Source organism: Heteronotia binoei, chromosome 9, assembly GCF_032191835.1.
Source record: "Heteronotia binoei isolate CCM8104 ecotype False Entrance Well chromosome 9, APGP_CSIRO_Hbin_v1, whole genome shotgun sequence".
Classification (NCBI taxonomy): domain Eukaryota; kingdom Metazoa; phylum Chordata; class Lepidosauria; order Squamata; family Gekkonidae; genus Heteronotia; species Heteronotia binoei.
In genome coordinates, this window is record NC_083231.1 from 123,202,874 (window position 1) to 123,228,947 (window position 26,074).

At 51.4% G+C, this 26,074-nt stretch overlaps 1 protein-coding gene and 1 non-coding gene across 3 annotated transcripts in view; both read right to left on the bottom strand.

Annotated features, from left to right (window-relative positions):
• Positions 1-1,781: 1,781 nt before the first annotated feature.
• Positions 1,782-26,074, bottom strand: part of HSPA12B (heat shock protein family A (Hsp70) member 12B) — a 55,081-nt gene continuing 30,788 nt past the window's right edge. Inside the window, exons 7-12 of one of the 2 annotated variants that reach the window (XM_060247212.1) lie at positions 22,875-23,046; positions 17,690-17,776; positions 15,206-15,310; positions 8,400-8,658; positions 5,694-5,797; positions 1,782-2,442 (exon numbers count right to left, since the gene is read on the bottom strand). In XM_060247212.1, the coding sequence (XP_060103195.1) occupies positions 1,799-2,442; positions 5,694-5,797; positions 8,400-8,658; positions 15,206-15,310; positions 17,690-17,776; positions 22,875-23,046 (1,371 nt within the window). In that variant the 3' untranslated portion in view covers positions 1,782-1,798. The remainder of the gene's footprint in view (positions 2,443-5,693; positions 5,798-8,399; positions 8,659-15,205; positions 15,311-17,689; positions 17,777-22,874; positions 23,047-26,074) is intronic. The other variant, XM_060247214.1, reaches the window with a different exon arrangement.
• Positions 13,879-13,955, bottom strand: TRNAP-AGG (transfer RNA proline (anticodon AGG)). The gene has a single exon. It is a non-coding gene; the product is annotated as a tRNA-Pro (tRNA).

Below are 26,074 nucleotides of genomic sequence, written 5' to 3' on the forward strand. Positions count from 1 at the left end.
AATAAGTTGTTCCAGCCGCCGCTCTGACCCATGGGGTGGGGGGAAGTGATTTCCCCATACAGTAACAGTTCCTGGAGGAGGCTTCCGCAGACCGTAGCTCTTCAGTTGTAGAACTGCAGCTCAACAACCTGCCCACCTACCCTTCTCGGGAGTCTGGAGAGGCTGTGGCTCAGTGGTGGAGCCTCTGCTTGACATGCAGAAGGTCCCCGGTTCAATCCCCAGCAGCATCTCCAGCTAAAAAGGAACCAGGCAGGAAGTGATGGGAAAGACCTCCGCCTGAGACCCTGGAGAGCCCGCACCAGTCTGAGTTGACAATACTGATCTCGACGGGCCAGGTTCAATTCCCACCTGAGAGCCAGTTTGGTGTAGTGGTTAAGTGTGCAGACTCTTATCTGGGAGAACCGGGTTTGATTCCCCACTCTTCCACTTGCAGCTGCTGGAATGGCCTTGGGTCAGCCAGAGCTCTCGCAGAGCTGTCCTTGAAAGGGCAGCTTTTGGGAGAGCTCTCTCAGCCCCACCCACCTCACAGGGTGTCTGTTGTGGGGGGAGAAGATATAGGAGATTGTAAGCCGCTCTGAGTCTCTGACTCAGATAGAAGGGTGGGGTATAAATCTGCAGTCTTCTTCTCCTTTTTCCTCTCCTTCTTCTTCCCTGGCATCTCTAGCTAAAAAGGGACCAGGCAGGAGGTAATGTGAAAGACCTCAGTCTAAAACCCTGGAGAGCGGCTGCCAGTCTGAGTAGACAATACTGACTTGATGGACCAGGGATCTGTTTGGAGGGGGCTTGTTGCTCACTGGTAGAGCATCTGCTTGGAATGCAGACGGTCCCAGGTTCAATCCCAAGCATCTCCAGTTGAGAAAGACCAGGCAGGAGGTGATGGGAAAGACCTCTGCATGAGACCCTGGAGACTAATGGAGAAGGGCTGTGGCTCAGTGGCAGAGCATCTGCTTGGCATGCGGAAGGTCCCAGGTTCAATCCCCGGCATCTCCATTTAAAAGGACCAGGCAGGATGTGATGGGAAAGACCTCAGCCTGAGATCCAGGAGACTAATGGAGAACGGCTCTGGCTCAGTGGCAGAGTCTCTGCTTGGCATGCGGAAGGCCCCAGGTTCAATCCCCGGCATCTCCAGTTAAAAGGACCAGGCAGGAGGTGATGGGAAAGACCTCAGCCTGAGATCCAGGAGACTAATGGAGAACGGCTCTGGCTCAGTGGCAGAGCATCTGCTTGGCATACGGAAGGTCCCAGGTTCAATCCCCGGCATCTCCAGTTAAAAGGACCAGGCAGGAGGTGATGGGAAAGACCTCAGCCTGAGATCCAGGAGACTAATGGAGAACGGCTCTGGCTCAGTGGCAGAGCATCTGCTTGGCATACGGAAGGTCCCAGGTTCAATCCCCGGAATCTCCAGTTAAAAGGACCAGGCAGGAGGGGATGGGAAAGACCTCTGCTTGAGACCCTTGGGAGAGATCTGCTGCCAGTCTGAGTAGACAATACTGACCTTGATGGACCAAAGGTCTGATTCAGTAGTCGGCAGCTCCATGTGAAATCCAGAGAAGGCAACATTGGTTTGGGGGAGGGGGGGGGTCTAATGAATCCAACCGCTGTCTAAATGTATTTAAGGAACGTGCTGGTCTTGGGGATCCATCTTGCCTTCCCTGAATGGTGCCCCAGCCTGCTGAAATGGGCCCCGGGGGTGGTGATCACGTAGCCCTCAAGCTTGAATGCAGAGGAAGGGGCGGGTGTTAAGGGGGAGGAGGAGGGGGGCATTTCTGCTCCTTCCCTCCCTGAGGCTTCTGCGGCGTTAGTTGGAAAGGAAGTCGATGGAGGCTCGCACAGTCTTGGAGGTGCGGACGTCCATGGCCGTCACCTTGATCTCCGTGTCGCCAAACTGCATGCTGGCCCGTATCTCCCGCCGGTTTCTCTTGGGCGAGCTGGATTCCTCCAGCTCCTCCAAGTCCAGGCTGATGGTCCCGCACTTGCGCACCCCGGGGTCGGTGATGTAGACCACGTCGTCGGTGGCGCAGCAGTAGACGTTGATGATGATCTTGCGCTGCCCTGCCCGCGCGGGGCAGTAACTCCTCTGCACCACTTCCCCCAAGGCCACCGACTGGTCCACCGAGACGAACTTCTCAAAGATGTCCGTGCACCACTTCTTGCCTTCCTTCACCAGCAGCTTCTCCCGGGGGTGCTTGCCCTCCACAAACTTGTTGAGCACCCCCACGCCGTAGGTCAGGGGCAGACGCCTCACCCGGACGATGGTGGGGTCCAGGCCGAAGAGCACCGCCCCCTTCAGGATGGTCAGCCCCACGTCCTGCGGGATGATGACCCGGCAAATGCCGCTGAAGGCCGACTGGACGGCGTGCTGCAGGACGGCCGACTCGGCAAAGCCGCCCACCAGGAAGAGGAACTTGATGCCCTGGACTTCCGGCTTCTTCATGAGGTCGTCTGGAGGGGGGAGGGGAGGAGAAACAGAGATTTATTTATTACTTTAGACTTGTATCCTGCCCTCTCCGCAAGCGGACTCAGGGTGACTCACAATCTGTTCAGTTCAAACATCTAGGATTACAGTTTTTTAAAACCCAATTAAATACATCATTAGGGTTTGTAGAATCTTTCGGGCTCAAGTGCCGTGTTCTACTGGAGAAAGTTTTTCTTCCAGACGTTTCGTTCTCGGCTGCGGAGAACATCCTCAGTGGCGTTGCAGCCGGAGCAGGCGCTCTGACCTTCTTGGTTGCTGTTCATTGAGTGAGGCCAGGGCTGCTGGAGAGCTGCTATTTCTAGGCTGGAGGGGGTGTGGTGAAAGGGAATAGGTTTGTGGATGTGCCCATTGTTTGGTGGGGCTTCCTGGAAGGGTAGTGATAAGGAAACTGGCTGTTGAATGTGACCATTGTTTCTCCATTCTTGGAGAAACGTCGACTGCGGGGTGACATGATAGAGGTTTACAAGATAATGCATGGGATGGAGAAAGTAGAGAAAGAAGTACTTTTCTCCCTTTCTCACAATACAAGAACTCGTGGGCATTCGATGAAATTGCTGAGCAGAAAGGTTAAAACGGATAAAAGGAAGTACTTCTTCACCCAAAGGGTGATTAACATGTGGAATTCACTGCCACAGGAGGTGGTGGCAGCCACAAATATAGCCACCTTCAAGAGGGGTTTAGATAAAAATATGGAGCACAGGTCCATCAGTGGCTATTAGCCACAGTGTATGTGTGTATATAAAATTTTTTGCCACTTTGTGACACAGAGTGTTGGACTTGATGGGCCGTTGGCCTGATCCAACATGGCTTCTGTTATGTTCTTATTTTCTTGTTCTGTGTTAATTGCTGGGAGGGTTGGAAGGGGTGTGAAGATAAGGAAGACGGTTGTTGAATGTGCTGGTTGTTCTGTGACTTTCTGCAATTTATAGTCTGTAGGGTGTTTTGAAGAGCTGGGTACCAAGATTGGTGGATGGAAACGCCTTCTTCCTTTCTGTTAAAGTTGTGCTGGTGTTTGTAAATCTCAATAGCTTCTCTGTTCAGGCGGGTATGATAATGTGAGGCCGTAGAAAGGACTTCAGTTCTTTCAAAGTGGATGACGTGGTCTCCTTCTTGAAGTGCATGTTCAGCTACAGCTGAAGAAGGAGACCACGTCATCCACTTGGAAAGAATCTCCGGTGGAGGTCTCTCACTTTACCGGCTGTTTCAGCCTTTGCAGCTGGAGATGGCAGGTATTCAACTTCGTCCCTTCTGAACGCCAAACAGGGGCACTGCCACTTAGCCACCAGAGAAGAGAGCTCTGGCTGACCTGAGGCCATTCCAGCAGCTGCAAGTGGAGGAGTGGGGAATCCAACCCGGTTCTCCCAGATAAGAGAGCTCTGGCTGACCCAAGACCATTCCAGCAGCTGCAAGTGGAGGAGTGGGGAATCCAACCCGGTTCTCCCAGATAAGAGAGCTCTGGCTGACCCAAGGCCATTCCAGCAGCTGCAAGTGGAGGAGTGGGGAATCCACCCGGTTCTCCCAATAAGATTCCTCTGGCTGACCCAAGGCCATTTCAGCAGCTGCAAGTGGAGGAGTGGGGAATCAAACCTGGTTCTCCCAGATAAGAGAGCTCTGGCTGACCCAAGGCCATTCCAGCAGTTGCAAGTGGAGGAGTGGGAAATCAAACCTGGTTCTCCCAGATAAGAGAGCTCTGGCTGAGCCAAGGCCATTCCAGCAGTTGCAAGTGGAGGAGTGGGGAATCCAATCCGGTTCTCCCAGATAAGAGAGCTCTGGCTGACCCAAGGCCTTTCCAGCAGCTGCAAGTGGAGGAGTGGGGAATCCAATCCGGTTCCCTCAGATAAGAGAGCTCTGGCTGACCCAAGGCCATTCCAGCAGCTGCAAGTGGAGGAGTGGGGAATCCAACCCGGTTCCCCCAGATAAGAGAGCTCTGGCTGACCCAAGGCCTTTCGAGCAGCTGCAAGTGGAGGAGTGGGGAATCCAACCCAGTTCTCCCAGATAAGAGAGCTATGGCTGACCCAAGGACATTCCAGCAGGTGCAAGTGGAGGAGTGGGGAATCCAACCCGGTTCTCCCAGATAAGAGAGCTCTGGCTGACCCAAGGCCTTTCCAGAAGCTGCAAGTGGAGAAGTGGGGAATCAAACCCGGTTCTCCCAGATAAGAGAGCTCTGGCTGACCCAAGGCCATTCCAGCAGCTGCAAGTGGAGGAGTGGGGAATCAAACTCGGTTCTCCCAGATAAGAGAGCTATGGCTGACCCAAGGCCATTCCAGAAGCTGCAAGTGGAGGAGTGGGGAATCCAACCCGGTTATCCCAGATAAGAGAGCTTTGGCTGGCCCAAGGCCATTCCAGCAGCTGTGAGTAGAGGAGTGGGGAATCAAACCTGGCTCTCCCAGATAAGAGAGCTCTGGCTGACCCAAGGCCATTCCAGCAGCTGCAAGTGGAGGAGTGGGGAATTAAACCCGGTTCTCCCAGATAAGAGAGCTCTGACTGGCCCAAGGCCATTCCAGCAGCTGTGAGTGGAGGAGTGGGGAATCAAACCCGGTTCTCCCAGATAAGAGAGCTCTGGCTAACCCAAGGCCATTCCAGCAGCTGCAAGTGGAGGAGTGGGGAATCAAACTCGGTTCTCCCAGATAAGAGAGCTATGGCTGACCCAAGGCCATTCCAGCAGCTGCAAGTGGAGGAGTGGGGAATCTAACCCGGTTCTCCCAGATAAGAGAGCTCTGGCTGACCCAAGGCCATTCCAGCAGGTGCAAGTGGAGGAGTGGGGAATCCAACCCGATTCTCCCAGATAAGAGAGCTCTGGCTGACCCAAGGCCATCCCAGCAGGTGCAAGTGGAGGAGTGGGGAATCCAACCCGGTTCTCCCAGATAAGAGAGCTCTGGCTGACCCAAGCCCATTCCTGCAGCTGCAAGTGGAGAAGCGGGGAATCAAACCTGGTTCTCCCAGATGAGAGTCTGCACACTTCACCACGACACCAAACTGGCTCTCTAATCTTGGGCCCTCTCTCAGCCTGACCTACCTAAATTGGAAGCGAGGGGAATGAACGGATTGCTTGGGGCCCCAACAGGGAAGAAACGCGGGGTATGAAATAAATAAACCCAACTAATGTTCTCCCCTCTCCCAGCCGCGAACCCCTTTGCCCCCGGGGAGGAGGGCTTGTGGGGAGGGGGCCATTCTCCCCTCCCCCAGAGAAGAGACCCCCTGAGGTTCCGGGGCTCACCGATGTGGTTGATGATCTGGCAAACGGTGGGCTGGAAGAGCTCATTCATGGCTTCCGAAGACATGCGCAGCATCCCTTGGGAGGACCACTTCACCAGATTCACGCTGGGGGCAGGGAGAGAAGGCAAGAGGAGACCGTGAGGTGGGGGGAAGAGGAGGGGGGGACGGGCAGGCTCCCCACCCCCACCCCCAGACCCCTTCTGTTCCCAACTGCGGGCCCCAAACCGGTTGTCCACCTGCAGAGGGGAAGGCACAGGGAAGCTGCAGGAACCTTCCCCCCCCACACACAAAAAAAGACATAGGAAAGCAACATGGTGGAGAGGGTTATTAAAGGGCTGGAGAGCAAAGGGGTCAGCAGGCCTTCCCCCCCCCCAACTCCTCCCTTCCCATTTGCAGGCTTCATTTTGGGCAGGAGCTCTGGAACCTCTACATTTTATTGAACAAAGCAGGAGTCAAGCGGCACCTTGAAGACCAACCACGTTTTATTGGGCAGGAACTCACAGGGGCAGAGCTCCGGAATCTCTATACTTTATTGAACAAAGCAGGAGTCAAGCGTCACCTTGAAGACCAACCTCGTTTTATTGAGAACGTCAGCTTTCATATGCTCTCTAAGCACACTTCATCGGACAAGGGGATCAGGGATTGTGGGCTGAAATACAAGCCGTTAAGAGGCCGTATTTCTGCCAACCTGCTAGTCAAGGGTTGGCTGGAAGCGTTCAGAGGAGGCAACGGACACTGGGATTTGCGGGGCCTGGTGCCAGAGCGAGGGATTTGCAAGTAGCTGGGATCTGCATTCAGGTCCTGGATCATCAAAACCCAAATCAAAAATGCCTGGCTCGTTAATATCTAACTGCGTGCTTTCTTGACAGATCCAGGCGGGCAGCCAGGTTGGTCTGAAGCCGTTGAACGAAGCAGGAGTCAAGTTTCACCTTGAAGACCAACCAAGTTTTATCGAGAACATCAGCTTTCATGTGCTCTCTAAGCACACCTCATCAGACGAGGGGATCATGGATTGGGGCCGGAATACACACAGTCTGTTGCTTAAGAGGGCAAACTAGCTGATCCCAAGGTCGCATAAACCAGTGTGACTTGGCCATTTGGTCTGGAGAGCCTTGAAAGGTAATAAAATCCCCCGCTCAACGGTGTTTCTGCAAATCTAGGTAAATCACAGAAACACCATTTGGCAGGGAATTTTGCAGAAACACCATTTGGCAGGGGATTTTATTACCTTTTAAGGCTATCCAGACCAAATGGCCAGGCCACACCGCTTTATGCAACCCTGTGAGCAGCTAGTTTGCCCTCTTAAGCAACAAACTGCATGTATTCCGGCCATGATCCCTGATCCCCTCATCTGATGAAACATGCTTAGAGAGCACACGAAAGCTGACGTTCTAAATAAAACTTGGTTGGTCTTCAAGGTGACACTTGACTCCTGCTTTGTTCAACTGCTTCAAACCAACACGGCTGCTGCCCCCTGGATCTATCTACATTTTATTGTGCTCTATCTTCCTAAGCCCCTCCCTGCACCCCATACTTGTTTCTGGGCTCCATGGTTCAACCCCCCCCCCCCCCCCGTGACCATTTTGCTAAACTCTTACGATTGGACAAACTTTCTAATACTTTCCCCCCCACACAAATAAAGGGGAAATAACCCTTTGAATGCCATGCTGCTAAAGAAGACGACGACGACGACAACAGAGCGACTCACAAGCTCCTTTACCTTCCTCCCCCACAACAGACACCTTGTGAGATGGGTGGGGCTGAGAGCTCTCTCCCAGAAGCTGCCCTTTCAAGGACAACTTTGCCAGAGCTCTGGCTGACCCAAGACCATTCCAGCAGGTGCAAGTGGAGGAGTGGAGAATCAAACCTGGTTCTCCCAGATAAGAACTTAACTACGACACCAAACTGGCTCTCCTACAATTAACTTCCCTTCCTCCCCTACAACAGACACCCTGTGAGGTGGGTGGGGCTGAGAGGATTCTCACAGCAGGTGCCCTTTCAAGGACAACTCTGCCAGAGCAATGGCTGACCCAAGGCCATTCCAGCAGGTGCAAGCGGAGGAGTGGGGAATCAAACCTGGTTCTCCCAGATAAGAGTCCGCACACTTAACTACGACACCAAACTGGCTCTCTTACAATTAACTTCCCTTCCTCCCCCGCAACAGACACCCTGTGAGGTGGGTGGGGTTGAGAGGACTCTCACAGCAGCTGCCCTTTCAAGGACAACTCTGCCAGAGCTCTGGCTGACCCAAGGCCATTCCAGCAGGTGCAGGTGGAGAAGTGGGGAATCAAACCTGATTCTCCCAGATAAGAGTCCGCACACTTAACTACGACACCAAACTGGCTCTCTTACAATTAACTTCCCTTCCTCCCCCGCAACAGACACCCTGTGAGGTGGGTGGGGTTGAGAGGACTCTCACAGCAGCTGCCCTTTCAACGGCAACTCTGCCAGAGCTCTGGCTGACCCACGGCCATTCCAGCAGGTGCAAGCGGAAAAGTGGGGAATCAAACCTGGTTCTCCCAGATAAGAGTCCGGGCACTTCACCACTGCACCAAACTGGCTCTCAAATTGCTCTGTTTAGAGAGCTCCTTCTAGAGCTCTCCACAATCTGGGGGTGGAAAAAGGTGGAAATACACCACAATCTCCAGGCATACCCAGCCCCGTGTGGGGCGGAGGAAGATGGAGTCCCTGACCCCGTTAGCCCCACCTGCTGCGCTTGAGGGCCGTCTCCACATTCTGCCCTCGGTGCTTTCGGTAGAAGTCGATGAAGGAGAAGGGGAGAGAGATGTTGAGGGGGTTGTTGCGATGGGGCGCAGCCGTCCGCTTGCGGGCCTCGAAGGCGATGGTCAAGTCGACCCAAGCGGCCGGGCGCTTGGCTTTGAAGGTGGTGATGAAGTCTTCCCCGAAGATCTGGCACAGCAGCTTCTCAAAGGCGAGGTCCACCCCCACGGCCCCATAGGGACCCCCTGCAAGAGACCCCCCTCCCGGGAAGAGGGAAGTTAGATCAGCTGGCAGAGGCTGCCCGAGGGACTGAGCTCCCATTCCTTCTCCTGCCTACAGGTGGGAGTGTGTTTGGGGGCAAAGCACAACATGCTTACGTGCAGGGTGAGATTAAGGAAGGTGATGTTCTTCGGGGGGGGGGGGGGTTCTGCATGGGGCTTCCCCAATGCTGCTGATCGGGGCTTTTTCTTTTTTAATAGGAGCTCCTTTGCATATTAGGCCACCACCACTCCCCGCCCCAAAGTAGCCAATACTCTTGGAGCTTGCAGTAGGCCCTGTGAGATGAGCCCTGTAAGCTCTTGGAGGATTGGCTACATCACGGGTGTGTGGCCAAATATGCAAAGGAGCCCTTGCTACAAAATGAGCCCTGTTGCTAACACAGGACAACCACGACAGAACTTCCATGATATGAGAGAGGTTGACAAGATTATGCACGGGATGGGGAAAGTAGAGAAAGAAGTCCTTTTCGCCCTTTCTTACAACGCAAGATCTCGTGGGCATTCGATGAAATTGCTGAGCAGTCGGGTTAAAACGGATAAAAGGAAGTATTTCTTCACCCAAAGAATAATTAACATGTGGAATTCACTGCCGCAGGAGGTGGTGGTGGCTACAAGCATAGCCAGCTTCAAGAGGGGGTTGACACATACACATATATATTGGCCACTGTGTGACACAGAGTGTTGGACTGGATGGGCCACTGGCCTGATCCAACATGGCCTCTCTGATATTCTTATGTGACACAGAGTGTTGGACTGCATGGGCCACTGGCCTGATCCAACAGGGCTTCTCTTATGTTCTTATGTGACACAGAGTGTTGGACTGGATGGGATATTGGCCTGATCCGACACGGCTTCTCTGATGTTTTTCTGTGCCACAGAGTGTTGGACTGGATGGGCCATTGGCCAGATCCAACATGGCTTTTCTTATGTTCTTCTGTGACACAGAGTGTTGGACTGGATGGGCCATTGGCCTGATCCAACAGGGCTTCTCTTATGCTCTTATGTGACACAGAGAGTTGGACTGGATGGGCCACTGGCCTGATCCAACATGGCTTCTCTGATGGGCCATTGGCCAGATCCAACATGGCTTCTTTTATATTCTTCTGTGACACAGAGTGTTGGACTGGATGAGCCTTTGGCCTGATCCAACATGGCTTCTCTGATGTTCTTCTATGACACAGAGTGTTGGACTGCGTGGGCCATTGGCCTGATCCATCAGGGCTTCTCTTATGTTCTTCTGTGACACAGAGTGTTGGACTGGATGGGCCACTGGCCTGATCCAACAGGGCTTCTCTTATGTTCTTATGTGACACAGTGTTGGACTGGATGGACCATTGGCCTGATCCAACAGGGTTTCTCTTATGTTCTTCTGTGACACAGAGTGTTGGACTGGATGGGCCACTGGCCTGATCCAACAGGGCTTCTCTTATGTTCTTCTGTGACACAGTGTTGGACTGGATGGACCATTGGCCTGATCCAACAGGGTTTCTCTTATGTTCTTCTGTGACACAGAGTGTTGGACTGGATGGGCCACTGGCCTGATCCAACAGGGCTTCTCTTATGTTCTTCTGTGACACAGAGTGTTGGACTGGATGGGCCACTGGCCTGATCCAACAGGGCTTCTCTTATGTTCTTATGTGACACAGTGTTGGACTGGACGGGCCACTGGCCTGATCCAACAGGGCTTTTCTTATGTTCTTATGTGACACAGTGTTGGACTGGATGGACCATTGGCCTGATCCAACAGGGTTTCTCTTATGTTCTTCTGTGACACAGAGTGTTGGACTGGACGGGCCACTGGCCTGATCCAACAGGGCTTCTCTTATGTTCTTATGTGACACAGAGTGTTGGACTGGATGGGCCATTGGCCTGATCCAACAGGGTTTCTCTTATGTTCTTCTGTGACACAGAGTGTTGGACTGGACGGGCCACTGGCCTGATCCAACAGGGCTTCTCTTATGTTCTTATGTGACACAGAGTGTTGGACTGGATGGGCCATTGGCCTGATCCAACAGGGCTTCTCTTATGTTCTTATGTGACACAGAGTGTTGGACTGGATGGGCCACTGGCCTGATCCAACAAGGCTTCTCTTATGTTCTTATGTGACACAGAGTGTTGGACTGGACGGGCCACTGGCCTGATCCAACAGGGCTTCTCTTATGTTCTTATGTTCTATGTGTGGATCACTTCTTCACCCCAGTGGCTATTCCCTGGGCCACCAGGACTTTTTCATTTTTAAAAACCAGCAATTAAAAACCATTATATTGACCTGCCCTAGACAGCCCAAGCAAGCCCAAGCAAGCCCGATCTCACCAGATCTTGGAAGCAAAGCAGGGCCAACTCCAGCAAGGACTTGGATGAGAGACCTCCTTGGAATACCAGAAGTCGAGAGGCGGGGCCAGGCTTTATTCAGCCACCTCCCTGAATATCCTCCAGGCCCCCAGTAGGGGTCAGTCACCCGAAGTTGCCAGGACTTTCAGGTTCACACAAACACACACACAATACAAAACAACAACAACATTCTACTGCTATAACATTTTAACACCGAGCGTCCTGTTCTCTGAATCTCCAGCTTTCTATTTTGTTAAAAATTAAGGTCTCTACCCCGTTTGTTACCACTTGTGGTGTAGTTTTGTTTTTTTAATGAAGGCTGGGAATCCAGAGAACCACAAACAGAGAGTAGTTACTTTAAATTGATATTCAATTTCCAATTTTTTTTTAAAAAGACACTAGTATTGCCAACCTCCAGGCAAGCCCTGGAGATCTTCTGTGATTACAACAGAGATTGATCAGTCCTCACCCACCCACCCCTGGAGGAAATGGCTGCTTTGGACTCTATGGCATTGCACCCCCATGGAGGGCTGTGTCCTCTCCAAACCCTCCTCTCCACAGCCACCATCCCGCTAATCTCTAGGTATTTCCCTTCGAGCAGATCCAAAACTGGCTAATTAATAGGAAGCAGAGAGTGAGTATAAATGGGCAGTCTTCGCAGTGGAGGATGGTAAGCAATGGAGTGCCACAGGCCTCAGTACTGGGTCCCATGCTGTTTAACTTGTTCATAAATGATTTGGAGTTGGGAGTGAGCAGTGAAGTGGCCAAGTTTGCAGATGACACTAAATTGTTCAGGGTGGTGAGAACCAGAGAGGATTGTGAGGCACTCCAAAGGGATCTGTTGAGGCTGGGTGAGTGGGCGTCAACGTGGCAGATGTGGTTCAATGTGGCCAAGTGCAAAGTAATGCACATTGGGGCCAAGAATTCCAGCTACAAATACAAGTTGATGGGGTGTGAACTGGCAGAGACTGACCAAGAGAGAGATCTTGGGGTTATTGAGGATAACTCACTGAAAATGTCAAGATAGAGTGCGATTGCAATAAAAAAAGGCCAACACCATGCTGGGAATTATTAGGAAGGGAATTGAAAAGAAATCAGCCAGTATCATAATGCCCCTGTATAAATCGATGGTGTGGTCTCATTTGGAATACTGTATGCAGTTCTTGTCGCCGCACCTCAAAAAGGATAGAATGATTAAAGGTCTGGAACACTTTCCCTATGAAGAAAGGTTAAAACGCTTGGGGCTCTTTAGCTTGGAGAAATGTCGACTGCAGGGTGACATGATAGAGGTTTACAAGATAATGCATGGGACGGAGAAAGTAGAGAAAGAAGTCCTTTTCTCCCTTTCTCACAATACGAGAACTCGTGGGCATTCGATGAAATTGCTGAGCAGACAGGTTAAAACGGATAAAAGGAAGTCCTTCTTCACCCAAAGGGTGATTAAAATGTGGAATTCACTGCCACAGGAGGTGGTGGCAGCTACAAGCATAGCCAGTTTTAAGAGGGGATTGGATAAAAATATGGAGCAGTGGTCCATCAGTGGCTATTAGCCACAGTATATATATATATGTGTGTGTGTGTGTGTGTACGTATGTATGTACCTATATGTATATGTGTGTGTGCATGTGTGTGTATACATACACACACACATATATTGGCCACTGTGTGACACAGAGTGTTGGACTGGATGGGCCATTGGCCTGATCCAACATGGCTTCTCTTATGTTCTTAACCTTACCAATGCTGAGAATCAATTACTGAGGGGACAGGGAAAGCAGGTGGTGGCGAAAACCCAACTTTTTCCACCTGCACAGCGGCCATCCAGGTTTCACAGCAATCTTTCTGAAAACTTGGCAGCGAGGAAAGTATGGGGGTGATTGGAGAAAATCCAGGGAAATGCTGGGAAGGGCGTGGAAGATGTGGGGAAGCTGGGAGACAATCTGGGGGCAGATATCCCCCAGCACTGAACTGGGGGCAGATATCCCATGTGGAAATGGCCTGATTGTCAACCCAGGTGTGGGAGAAGCAGTGGCTAAGTGGCAGTGCCCCTGTTTGGTGTTCAGAAGGGACGAAGTTGAATCCCTGCCATCTCCAGCTACAAAGGCTGAAACAGCCGGTAAAGTGAGAGACCTCTGCCGGAGATTCTGCAGAACTTCGGACAGCCAGAAACTGAACAGTTGTGACCTTAGAGCAGAACAGGCTTCCTCCTTGGGAGGTGGGGGGCTCTCCTTTGGAGATTTTCAACCAGAGGCTAGGTGGTCCTCTGACAACAACGCAGATTCTATGAATCGGGCAGATCCTGAGAAGGAGGGCAGGAAGGGCCGCATCAGGGCTTCGCTGATGTGGCTCTTTCTTACATAAGAACATAAGAGAAGCCATGTTAGATCAGGCCAATGGCCCATCCAGTCCAACATTCTGTGTCACACAGCGGCCAAATATATATATATATATACACCCAGAGAAATGCTGATTGCAACTTTGGGATCAGGAAGGAATTTTCCTCCAGGTCAGGTTGGGCCAGGGATCCTAGAGGTTTTTTGCCTTCCTCTGGGCATACAGCAGGGGCCACTAGGGGAGGGGCCGAGGTATTTGTGAATTTCTTGCACTGTGCAGGGGGTTGGACTAGATGACCCCGGAAGTCCCTTCCAGCTCTATGTTTCTATGTCCTTCATGCATCCCTCTGACTCAGAAGGCCCTGTGGTTATTCAAATATATATGAACATCTGAAGCTGCCTTCTACTGAATCAGACCCCCCCTGGGTCCATCGAAGTCACTATTCTCTACTCAGACTCCCAGCGGCTCTCCAGGGTCTCAAGCTGAGGTTTTTCATGCCTACTTGCCCGGACCCTTCTTAGTTGGAGATGCCAGGGATTGAACCTGGGACCTTCTGCTTCCTAAGCAGATGCTCTACCACTGAGCCACCATCCATCCCCTAAAGGTTCTGGGAGATCCATTGTTCATATGAACATATATGGAGCTGCCTTCTACTGAATCAGACCCTCGGTCCATCCAAGTCAGTCTTGTCTACTCAGACTGGCAGCGGCTCTTCAGGGGTCTCAAGCTGAGGTTTTTCACGCCTACTTGCCTGGACCCTTCTTAGTTGGAGATGCTGGGGATTGAACCTGGGACCTTCTGCTTACCAAGCAGATGCTCTACCACTCAGCCACCACCCCTCCCCTAAAGGTTCTGGGAGATCCATTGTTCATATGAACATATATGGAGCTGCCTTCTACTGAATCAGACCCTGGGTCCATCAGAGTCAGTCTTGTCTACTCAGACTGGCAGCGGCTCTCCAGTGTCTCAAGCTGAGGTTTTTCACGCTTATTTGCCTGGACCCCTTTTAGTTGGAGATGACAGGGACTGAACCTGGGAGCTTCTGCTTACCAAGCAGATGCTCTACCACTAAGCCAGAGCCCTTCTCCATTAGTCTCCAGGGTCCCAGGCTGAGGTCTTTCCCATCACCTCCTGCCTGGTCCTTTCAACTGGAGATGCCGGGGATTGAACCTGGGACTTTCTGCATGCCAAGCAGATGCTCTACCACTGAGCCACCGTCCCTCCCCATTTGAAAATGTAAAACAGGATTTGGGAAAGGCTTTAAAAAAAAAATCCTGGCTTGCTGCGAAGAGGAAACTTCTGCCCCAGGAATGCCCTTCCAAATCTTGGTCCTTCCTGGCTGTTTCAAACATGACCACCAGATGGCGCTCCAACATAACAAACCAGCCCAAGGGTCAGTAGAACTGCAGGAAACACCTGGGCAGAATTTGTGGATTCCTTTGCCATTAGGCACTGCACTGCGCTTCCGTTTGCTTTTCCAATTGCTACATTGCACAAGTTCTTGGGCTGCTGTGGAAATGCAGTCTGCACATGCACAGAGGTGCTGTGCAGCACCATTTCACATATACCAAGGCTGAGTCCCCTCCGGGTTGCCAGCCTCCAGGTGTGGCCTGGATACCCCCCCAGAATTACAACTGATATCCAGGCAAGAGAGGGATCTCCCGGGATTCCCAAACCCACAGTTGACAAGCTTATACGATCTACCCAATCAGGAAACACCTGCAGCCGCTAAACGAAACCATCCTCGGCTCCTCCTCAGGTGAGCCAAAAGGAAAAGGGCCCTGCCCCCAAGGAACTTATGGTCTTCCTGGGAGGGATGCCCAGACACAGCCTTTCACCAAAGACCCACCTGAGGCTTTGTAAAGCTCCTTCAACGTCCCCTGGGGCTGCTCGATCTGGTGAACGGTCAGATCCACCGTCCCGCCTCCGCAGTCGGCCACGATGTAGCGGTCTCCTGGAGGACGGACGGGAGACAAAGAACTTAGGGAGGCTGAGCAGCTGCTGGTCCAACAGCCATGCTCTTCTGATGCAGGATACACCCAAGAGCAAGGCAGGTGTAGAATAAGACTGCAAAGTCTCCATTTCTCAAAGAGAGTACTCAAGCTCAAAAACAAAGTTCCAAAGGAGTCCCTCCGTTGTTCGTCAGCTTCCGAAGGAAAAATGCTTGCCTTCACGCCACCACCGTTTTTTAATTGCGTTCCGCTGCTCCTGCAGCTTCCTCACAAGCCAACTGAAATTCACAGCCGAGTTTTCTCTCAGACGCCCATTTCAATTGTTCGGAAGCCGACAAGCAACGGAGGGACCCCTTTGGAACTTCGTTGTTGAGTCTGAGTACTCTCTTTGAGAAATGAAGAGACTTTGAAGGGTCCTCCCTGAAATATTACATTTGAGACTTCTGTCTGGCTAAAATGTTTTGAATTTTTGATCATTTCCGTATGTTCTGCATAATATATTTAATTTGTACAAGCTATTTAATAGTGTGATTTGCACAATATTTTTGGTATAGTTCTACCGTTTGACCAAGCTGTGGGGAAGAGGCAGAGAGAGGCAAACTTGGCGACGACGCCAGCAGCAGCTGCACCAGGCAAGTCGGGTACAGACTGGCTCAGTTGCTGGCTGCGCATGCAGGAGGGCTGCAAGCAGGGGGGGAAAGGGGGGAAGCCAGCCTGGGGCCCCTAAAGGTGTGGGAGCCCATAGGCCAGTGCCTAATTGGCCTACTTGTTAATCCACTCCTGCCCCCCACCCCCCATGCTTCTTCCTCGCTCGAAACAGGCCTTCTCGGGTCCGGATCACATTGAGTGAGGCCTGCGAATGCGACAAAGGAACTGTCCCCAACCAGATTTTTTCCATGGAATCTTCGCTCACGGTGATCGCCCTTCAGATCATACGTCAGACCGCAACGGCGCGTTTGACGCCCTTTGGGGATCCCAGTTTATTTTGACGCAGGCCTCCGCTTCAGCGGGAGCTCACAGAAGCGCAGCTCCTGAACCTTTCTGAGAGTTCCACCTCCTCCTTCTGAGAGTGCCACCCCCTGGTCCGTCGAAGAGGAGGTGCAGCTGCATAACAAGCCCTGGAGGAGCTCCACCACCTATTTTTCTACAAAACGACTGCTGTTTTGACTCATCCCTTTTGGGCACGGCTGCAGATAACCATGGAAAGAAACACTTCCTGCAATGCAAGCCACAAAGGGATTTCCGTTGCTGCCAGACCCTAAAAATAACATTTGCCCGTTTGCCTGCAAGACAAATGTGAGCAACGCTGGAGAGGAATTCCGGAAGGGGAGTCGAGACCAAATTAGAGCACCTCCAGAGCTGTCGGGATTTCCAATCTCCCCACCTAAGCCCAGTTCTGCCCTCTGTGAGTCCACAAAAGTCTCTGCCCCTCTGCTTAGCAGGGTCACGTAGCAGTTAAGAGCGGGGGTGGGGACTAGTATCGGGGAGATCCAGGTTCAAATTCTCCCCTCGTGCCCTGGAAGCTTTCTGGGCGACCTCGGGGCTGGGCCACACAACAACCCTGTGAGGTAGGTTAGGCTGAGAGCGTGAAACAGGCACAAGATCGCCCCTAGGGTTATCGTCTAATTCAAGAAATATCTGGGGACTTTGAGGGGGGGGGAGCCAGGAGGCTTTGGGGGTGGAGCCAGGAGACACTGAAGGTGGAGCAAGGGTGTGACAAGCACAACTGAACTCCAAAGGGAGTTCTGGCCATCACATCGAAAGGGACCGCACGCCTTTTAAATGCCTTCCCTCCACTGGAAATAATGAAGGATAGGGGCACCTTCTTTTGGGGCTCATAGAATTGGACCCCCTGGTCCAATCTTTTTGAAACTTGGAGGGTATTTTGAGGAGAGGCACTGGAGGCTATGCTAAAAATATGGTGCCTCTAACTAAAAAAAACAGCTCCCCCAGAGCTTCAGACACCAGCAGCTCAATTCTCCATTATACCCTACGATCATTGGTCTCCATAGGGAATAAAGGAGTGCCCAGAGGACATTTCCCTCCCCCCACTTTTTGATGACCCTGAAGTGGGGGGAGGGCCTCCAAACCAGGGAATCCCCTGCCCCACCTGGGGACTGCAAAATAGAACCAACCCACAGCCCACCTGGGGCTTGGCAGCCGTAGTCACCCCACAAGCTTCCCCGGCGGAGGAGAGATTCGAACCTGGGTCTACCAGATCCTGGTTTAGCACTTGAGCCCAGAACTGGCTGTACGGTCCACAGAAGATCTTTCCTCCCTTGCGTCGCACTCGCCACTTCGAGGATCCTTTAAATCCACCCGTTTTTCTGTAATGGGCAAAAGCGCTCCCTCCTCCCCAGAGTTCTCCCACCAACTCCTACCTGCCTGCATTTCAGCCCAGAGCTCGCCCACCCCGGACTCCACCAGGAAGGTCCGGCTGTGTCTGGAACGCCGTAGCTGCTCTCGAGCTGCAGGACGAAAAGTCGGGACGTGAGGAAAGCAAGCAAAGTCAACTGAGATCAGGCTGACGACGAGTTCTGCTTTAGCACCTGAGAGGCGAGCTTTCAGATCACACAGAATTCTCCCTCACGCCGGGTGCTCTGGCACAGTAACTGCAGGTATCTCTAGGCATAGGGATTCGCTGCCTTGTTGCAGGTCTGTAAGTACTCCACAGACAAAGTTCCCTGCAGGAAATGCTCCACGCTGAGACACAGGGTGGTGGTCCAGAAGATGGCATGACCGGGTCCCGATCCAGAAAGCGATTCTCACTGAACACCTTCCCTTTAGGGGCCTAAAGACCAGGTGACCAAGAGCCTCTGCAGAATGTAGGGCTGAGAGAGCTCTCCAAGAAGCTGCCCTTTCAAGGGCAGCTCTGTGAGAACTATGGCTGACCCAAGGCCATGCCAGCAGCTGCAAGTGGAGGAGTGGGGAATCCAATCCGGTTCTCCCAGATAAGAGAGCTCTGGCTGAGCCAAGACCATTCCAGCAGCTGCAAGTGGAGGAGTGGGGAATCAAACCCGGTTCTCCCAGATAAGAGAGCTCTGGCTGACCCAAGGCCATTCCAGCAGCTGCAAGTGGAGGAGTGGGGAATCCAACGCGGTTCTCCCAGATAAGAGAGCTCTGGCTGACCCAAGGCCATTCCAGCAGGTGCAAGTGGAGGAATGGGGAATCCAACCCGGTTCTCCCAGATAAGAGAGCTCTGGCTGACCCAAGGCCATTCCAGCAGCTGCAAGTGGAGGAGTGGGGAATCAAACCCGGTTCACCCAGATAAGAGAGCTCTGGCTGACCCAAGGCCATTCCACCAGGTGCAAGTGGAGGAGTGGGGAATCAAACCTGGTTCTCCCAGATAAGAGAGCTCTGGCTGACCCAAGGCCATTCCAGCAGGTGCAAGTGGAGGAGTGAGGAATCAAACTCAGTTCTCCCGGATAAGAGTCCGAGCACTTAACCACTACACCAAACTGGCTCTCTAGTGTGTTCTCATTCAACACTACATAACCTGCAGCAATCATTTCCTAGTCTTTATTTGATATAATTCCAAAGTCTCAGTCTACATTTCCAAAGTCTCCGTTGTGGTTATACCTTTCAGGTGAGGCCTGGAGATCTCTCGGAGTAGACTACAGGGATCAGTTGCCCTTGGAGGTGCCAACTTCCAGGTGGGTTGGAGGTTTCTCAGGGTTACAGCTAGTTTTCAGATGACAGAGATCAGTTCCCCTGGAGAAGTTGGCTGCTTTGGAGGGTGGACTCTGTGGCATTATCTCCTACTGAGATCCCCTCCCCACCCCAAACTCCACCTTCCCCAGACTCCACCCCCAACATCTCCAGGAATTTCCCAACTAAGAGCTGGCAACCTTTGCCCCAAGGTCTCATGACATCAGAAGTCTCTCCACCCAAACATGTTTTCAAGTCAAATTTCTGCCTGGAGGTGCCCAGGTTGGATTGTAGAAAACACATTCCATGTAGATAGATCCAAGAGGGCAGCCGTGTTGGTCTGAAGTAGCTGAACAAAGCAGGAGACAAGTTGCACCTTGAAGACCAACCCAGTTTTATTTAGAACATAAGCTAAGAAAATAAGAACATAAAAGAAGCCATGTTGGATCAGGCCAATGGCCCATCCAGTCCAACACTCTGTGTCACACAGTGGACAATATATATATACACACACACACACACACACACTGTGGCTAATAGCCACTGATGGATCTCTGCTCCATATTTTTATCCAATCCCCTCTTGAAGCTGTCTATGCTTGTAGCCGCCACCACCTCCTGTGGCAGTGAATTCCACATGTTAATCACCCTTTGGGTGAAGAAGGACTTCCTTTTATCCGTTTTAACCCGACTGCTCAGCAATTTCATCATAAGAACATAAGAGAAGCCATGTTGGATCAGGCCAATGGCCCATCCAGTCCAACACTCTGTTTCACACAGTGGCCAAAAATGTATGTGTGTGTGTGTGTGTGTGTGTGTATATATATATATATACACACACACACATACACTGTGGCTAATAGCCACTGATGGACCTCTGCTCCATATTTTTATCTAACCCCCTCTTGAAGCTGGCCATGCTTGTAGCCGCCACCACCTCCTGTGGCAGTGAACTCCACATGCCAATCACCCCTTGGGTGAAAAAGTACCTCCCTTTATCCATTTTAACCTGACTGCTCAGCAATTTCATCGAACGCCCACGAGTTCTTGTATTGTGAGAAAGGGAGAAAAGTACTTCTTTCTCTACCTTCTCCATCCCATGCATCATCTTGTAAACCTCTATCATGTCACCCTGCAGTCAACGTTTCTCCGAGCTAAAGAGCCCCAAGCGTTTTAGCCTTTCTTCATAGGGAAAGGGTTCCAAACCTTTAATCATTTTAGTTGCCCTTTTCTGCACTTTTTCCAATGCTATAATATCCTTTTTGAGGTGTGGCTACCAGAACTGCACACAGTACTCCAAATGAGACCGCACCATCAATTTATACAGGTGGCATTATGATACTGGCTGATTTGTTTTTAATTCCCTTCCTAATAATTCCCAGCATGGCGTTGGCCTTTTTTATTGCAATCGCACACTGTCTTGACATTTTCAGTGAGTTATCTACCACAACCCCAAGATCTCTCTCTTGGTCAGTCTCTGCCAGTTCACACCCCATCAACTTGTATTTGTAGCTGGGATTTTTGGCCCCAATGTGCATTACTTTGCACTTGGCCACATTGAACCTCATCTGCCACATTGACACCCACTCACCCAGCCTCAACAGATCCCTTTGGAGTGCCTCACAATCCTCTCTGGTTCTCTCCACCCTGAACAATTTAGTGTCATCTGCAAACTTGGCCACTTCACTGCTCACTCCAAACTACAAATCATTTATGAACAAGTTAAAGAGCATGGGACCCAGTACCGAGCCCTGCGGCACCCCACTGCTTACCGTCCTCCACTGCGAAGACTGCCCATTTATACTCACTCTCTGCTTCCTATTACTCAGCCAGTTTTTGTGCTCTCTAAGCACACTTCATCAGACGAGTGGTCAGGTACTGTGGGCTGAAATACAAGCAGGTAAGTCTGCATACTTAATCAACAAACTGCTTGTATTTCAGCCCACAATCCCAGATCCCCTCGTCTGATGAAGTGTGCTTAGAGAGCACACGAAAGCTGACGTTCTCAATAAAACTTGGTTGGTCTTAAAGGTGCAACTTGACTCCTTCCTTGTAGAAAACACAGGTACGGCTGGACCATCCCAAACACCTTCTCCAATGACTGAAGGCCGGATCCACCAAATCTGTCCTTTTCGATTGGCTGAGCCAAGGCAGCTCATGCCAAACCCTTGGCAACAAGCGGACTGTTTATTAGGGGTGGTTCGTTCTGCTAATAAAGTTAAAAATGAAAGGCAGATGTTTGCTTTTCATTGCAGCCACTGCCTTTCACAGCTGAAAGCAAAGAGGTCCTGTCCAGGGCTTCTTTTGTAGCAGAAACTCCTTTGCATATTAGGCCGCATCTGCCTGATGCAGCCAATCCTCCAAGAGCTTAGAGGCCTGTTAAGTACGGGACCTGCTGTAAGCTCCAGGAGGATTGGCTACATCAGGGGTGAATGGCCTAATATGCAAAGGAGCTTCTGCTACAAAAGAATATGCAAAGAAGCTTCTGCTACAAAAGAAGCCCCGGTCCCGTCAAAGGATAGAAGAAGAAGATATTGGATTTATATCCCGCCCTCCACTCCGAAGAGTCTCAGAGCGGCTCACAATCTCCTTTACTTTCCTCCCCCACAACAGACACCCTGTGAGGTAGATGAAGATATTGGATTTATATCCTGCCCTCCACTCCGAAGAGTCTCAGAGCAGCTCACAATCTCCTTTACCTTCCCCCCCCCCCCTCCACAACAGACACCCTGTGAGGTAGATGAAGATATTGGATTTATATCCCGCCCTCCACTCTGAAGAGTCTCAGAGCGGCTCACAATCTCCTTTCCCTTCCTCCCCCACAACAGAAACCCTGTGAGGTAGATGAAGATATTGGATTTATATCCCGCCCTCCACTCCGAAGAGTCTCAGAGCGGCTCACAATCTCCTTTCCCTTCCTCCCCCACAACAGACACCCTGTGAGGTAGATGAAGATATTGGATTTATATCCCGCCCTCCACTCCGAAGAGTCTCAGAGCGGCTCACAATCTCCTTTACCTTCCTCCCCCACAAGAGACACCCTGTGAGGTAGATGAAGATATTGGATTTATATCCCACCCTCCACTCCGAAGAGTCTCAGAGCGGCTCACACTCTCCTTTACCTTCCTCCCCCACAACAGACACTCTGTGAGGTAGATGAAGATACTGGATTTATATCCCGCCCTCCACTCCGAAGAGTCTCAGAGCGGCTCACAATCTCCTTTACCTCCCCCCCCCTCCACAACAGACACCCTGTGAGGTAGATGAAGATATTGGATTTATATCCCGCCCTCCATTCTGAAGAGTCTCAGAGCGGCTCACATTCTCCTTTCCCTTCCTCCTCCACAACACACACTCTGTGAGGTAGATGAAGATATTGGATTTATATCTCGCCCTCCACTCCGAAGAATCTCAGAGCGGCTCACAATCTCCTTTGTCTCCCTCCCCCACAACAGACACCCTGTGAGGTGGGTGGGGCTGGAGAGGGCTCTCACAGCAGCTACCTTTTCAAGGACAACCTCTGCCAGAGCTATGGCTGACTCGTGGGTGATGTCATTGCGCTGCGTGCGCTTTGCGCGTGCGGAACAAGTCCCCTGCCAGAGGCTGGGGGGGACTTGGCAACCCTACCAAGTTTCCTTTTGGCAGAACTGAAGAGGGGGATCCTTGCAAGTTATTCCTGATGCTCTGCCCAAGGAATTACATGTGTCTGGTTTCCTTAAAAGCGGCTGCCTGTCCCGATACATGTGGATAAGGCTGTGCCGTCAGTCCGACATAGTAACAGCGACTTGCTACCTTCTGCGTGAAGTTTGCAAAAGGACAGGCCCCGGCGCCCACCGGAGTTCTGCCCACAGTCCCACCCACGGGGGCCTCCCTGATTCCCAGCCCCCCGAACGCACAGCCCTGCCCAGCCCTCGCTTACCCTGCCGGAAGCTGGAGTTGATGGGCAGGTCCGGGGCAAGGCCGTTGGCCTGGGGCTTGTAGCTGAGGTCTATCAGCTGGTTGAGCCGCAGCTTCCGGCAGTAGATGGAGGCGGCTTCGGGCTCCAGGGCGATCAGCAGCTGCTCTGGGTTCTCTGACGGAACCAGCCCAGCCTGGATGAGCAAAGAGAAAGGGGGAGACGGTCCTCTGAGAAGGTTGCCAGCTTCCGTGATGGTGGGACCTAGAGACCTCCTGGAATGACCACTGATCTCTTGGAGAAAATGGCTGCTTTGAAGGGTGGTGTCCATAGAGTTGCCAAGTCCAATTCAAGAAATATTTGGGGACTTTGGGGGCAGAGCCAGGAGACATTGGGGCGGAGCCAGGAGACATTGGGGCGGAGCCAGGAGACATTGGGGGCGGAGCCAGGAGACATTGGGGGTGGAGCCAAGATCAAGGCTGTGACAAGCATCACTGAATTCCAAAAGGAATTGTGGCCATCACATTTAAAGGGACAGCACACCTTTTTAAATGCCTTCCTTCCATAGGAAATAAGGATGGGGCACTTTTTGGGGGGGCTCAAAGAATTGGACCCCCTGGTTCAAACTTTTTGAAACTTGGGTGGTATTTGGGGGAGAGGCACTAGATGCTCTACTGAAAATTAACTCAAAAAATAGCCCCCCCCCCAGAGCCCCCGATACCTCTAGGTCAATTTCCCATTATACCCTATGAGAATCAATCTCCACATAGGAAATACTGAAGTGCCCAGAAGGCATTTCCCTCCCCCCCCCCGTCGTTTCTGGTGATTCTGAAGCGAGGGATTGGCCTCTCTACTCACGAGTTGCTGCCAATTTCTTCAAAGTAACACAGACACCCCATCCCAAGAGGAAGCCTTTCAATCGTAGACTGCAGCCTCCGGAGGTGGAAAGTCACATGGTGGCTTAGGGGCGAGACTTCCCCCCTCCGGCCAGCTGACTGGGGACGGGAAGGAGCCTGGGAAAGTGGAAGAACACCCACTGGGACCTGGGGATTGGCAAGCCTAGGTGTCCAGGGCTTCGTTTTTGGTAGCAGGAACCAGTGTCCCCTCTAAGCTGAGTTAGCGTGAGCTAGCTCACAGATTTCTAGCTTCCAGCTCAAACATTTTTGTCTTAGCTCAGGAAGGATGACCCCGGAACACACTAATTTATGCAGAGGCTCACCATTTTAATGCCAGGAGCTCACCACTTTAATGTCAGTAGCTCACAAAGTAGAATTTTTGCTCACAAGACTCTGCGGCTTAGAGAGAACATTGGCAGGAGCTCCTTTGCATATTAGGCCACACCCCCTGATGTAGCCAATCCTCCAGGAGCTTACAGGGCTGTTCTTACAGGGCCTACTGTAAGCTCCAGGAGGACTGGCTACACCAGGGTTGTGTGGCCTAATATGCAAAGGAGCTCTTGCTACAAAAAAAGCCCTGGTGTTGTCTATGGTGGTGGTCTATGGCCTGATATCCCAACTGAGGCCCCTCCCCTAACCATGCCCCCCCCAGGCTCCACCTCCCAAATCTCCAGGAATATCCCAACCTAGTGTTGGCAACCCTATTACCTGAGTGTCCAGCTGCAAGCGCTGTCGGGAATGGTCAAGGTGGCTTTTAGCCGCATAGTCTTACTTGAGATTTTACACTTGGGGTGTTGCGTTCCGTTTTGGCCACCACAATTTAAGAAGGATATCTATAGACAAGCTGGAAGGGGTCCAGAGGAGGACAACAAAGATGGTGAGGGGTCTGCAGACCAAGCCCCAGGGGTGGTTTTGTAGAAAAACAGGTGGTGGAGCTCATCCAGGGATTTTTATGCAGCTGTGCCTACTAGTCAATGGAGAAGGAGGTGGAACTTTCAGAAGAAGGAGGTGGAACTCTCAGAAAGGTGAGCTCCCACTGAATTTGAGGCCTACCAAGTCCTACGAGAAAAGGTTGAAGGAGCTGGGTGTGTTTCCCATACCCTTGTTCTCTTGTGGCTCCACCCCCAACGGCCAGGAATTTCCTAACCTGGAGTTGGCAAGCTTACAAGGAGGAGGCTTTGGCCTAAAAACAAAAAGCAAGCCTTCCAACCACACAGAATCACTTTCAGTATGGAGATGAAGTTCCAGGAAGGGGACCCTTTTTGCTTACAGAAGATTCCTTCAAGAAGGAAGCCGGGAAGATCATAAGAACATAAGAGAAGACATGTTGGATCAGGTCAATGGCCTATCCAGTCCAACACTCTGTATCACACAATGGCCAATATATGTGTGTGTGTGTGTATACACACACACACATATATATATACTGTGGCTAATAGCCACTGATGGACCTCTGCTCCACTCCATATTTTTATCCAATCCCCTCTTGAAGCTGTTTATGCTTGTAGCCGCCACCACCTCCTGTGGCAGTGAATTCCGCATGTTAATCACCCTTTGGGTGAAGAAGTACTTCCTTTTATCCGTTTTAACCCAACTCCTCAGCAATTTCATTGAATGCCCACGAGTTCTGGTATTGTGAGAAAGGGAGAAAAGGACTTCTTTCTCTACTTTCTCCATCCCATGCAGTATCTTGTAAACCTCTATCATGTCACCCCGCAGTCGACATTCCTCCAAGCTAAAGAGCCCCAAGCGTTTTAACCTTTCTTCATAGGGAAAGTGTTCCAAATCTTTAATCATTCTAGTTGCCCTTTTCTGCACTTTTTCCAATGCTATAATATCCTTTTTGAGGTGCGGTGACCAGAATTGCACACAGTATTCCAAATGAGACCGCACCATCGATTTATACAGGGGCATTATGATACTGGCTGATTTGTTTTCATTTCCCTTCCTAATAATTCCCAGCATGGCGTTGGCCTTTTTTATTGCAATCGCACACTGTCTTGACATTTTCAGTGAGTTATCTACCACAACCCCAAGATCTCTCTCTTGGTCAGTCTCTGCCAGTTCACACCCCATCAACTTGTATTTGTAGCTGGGATTCTTGGCCCCAATGTGCATTACTTTGCACTTGGCCACACTGAACCTCATCTGCCACGTTGACGCCCACTCACCCAGCCTCAACAGATCCCTTTGGAGTTCCTCACAATCCTCTCTGGTTCTCACCACCCTGAACAATTTAGTGTCATCTGCAAACTTGGCCACTTCACTGCTTACTCCCAACTCCAGATCATTAATGAACAAGTTAAAGAGCATGGGACCCAGTACCGA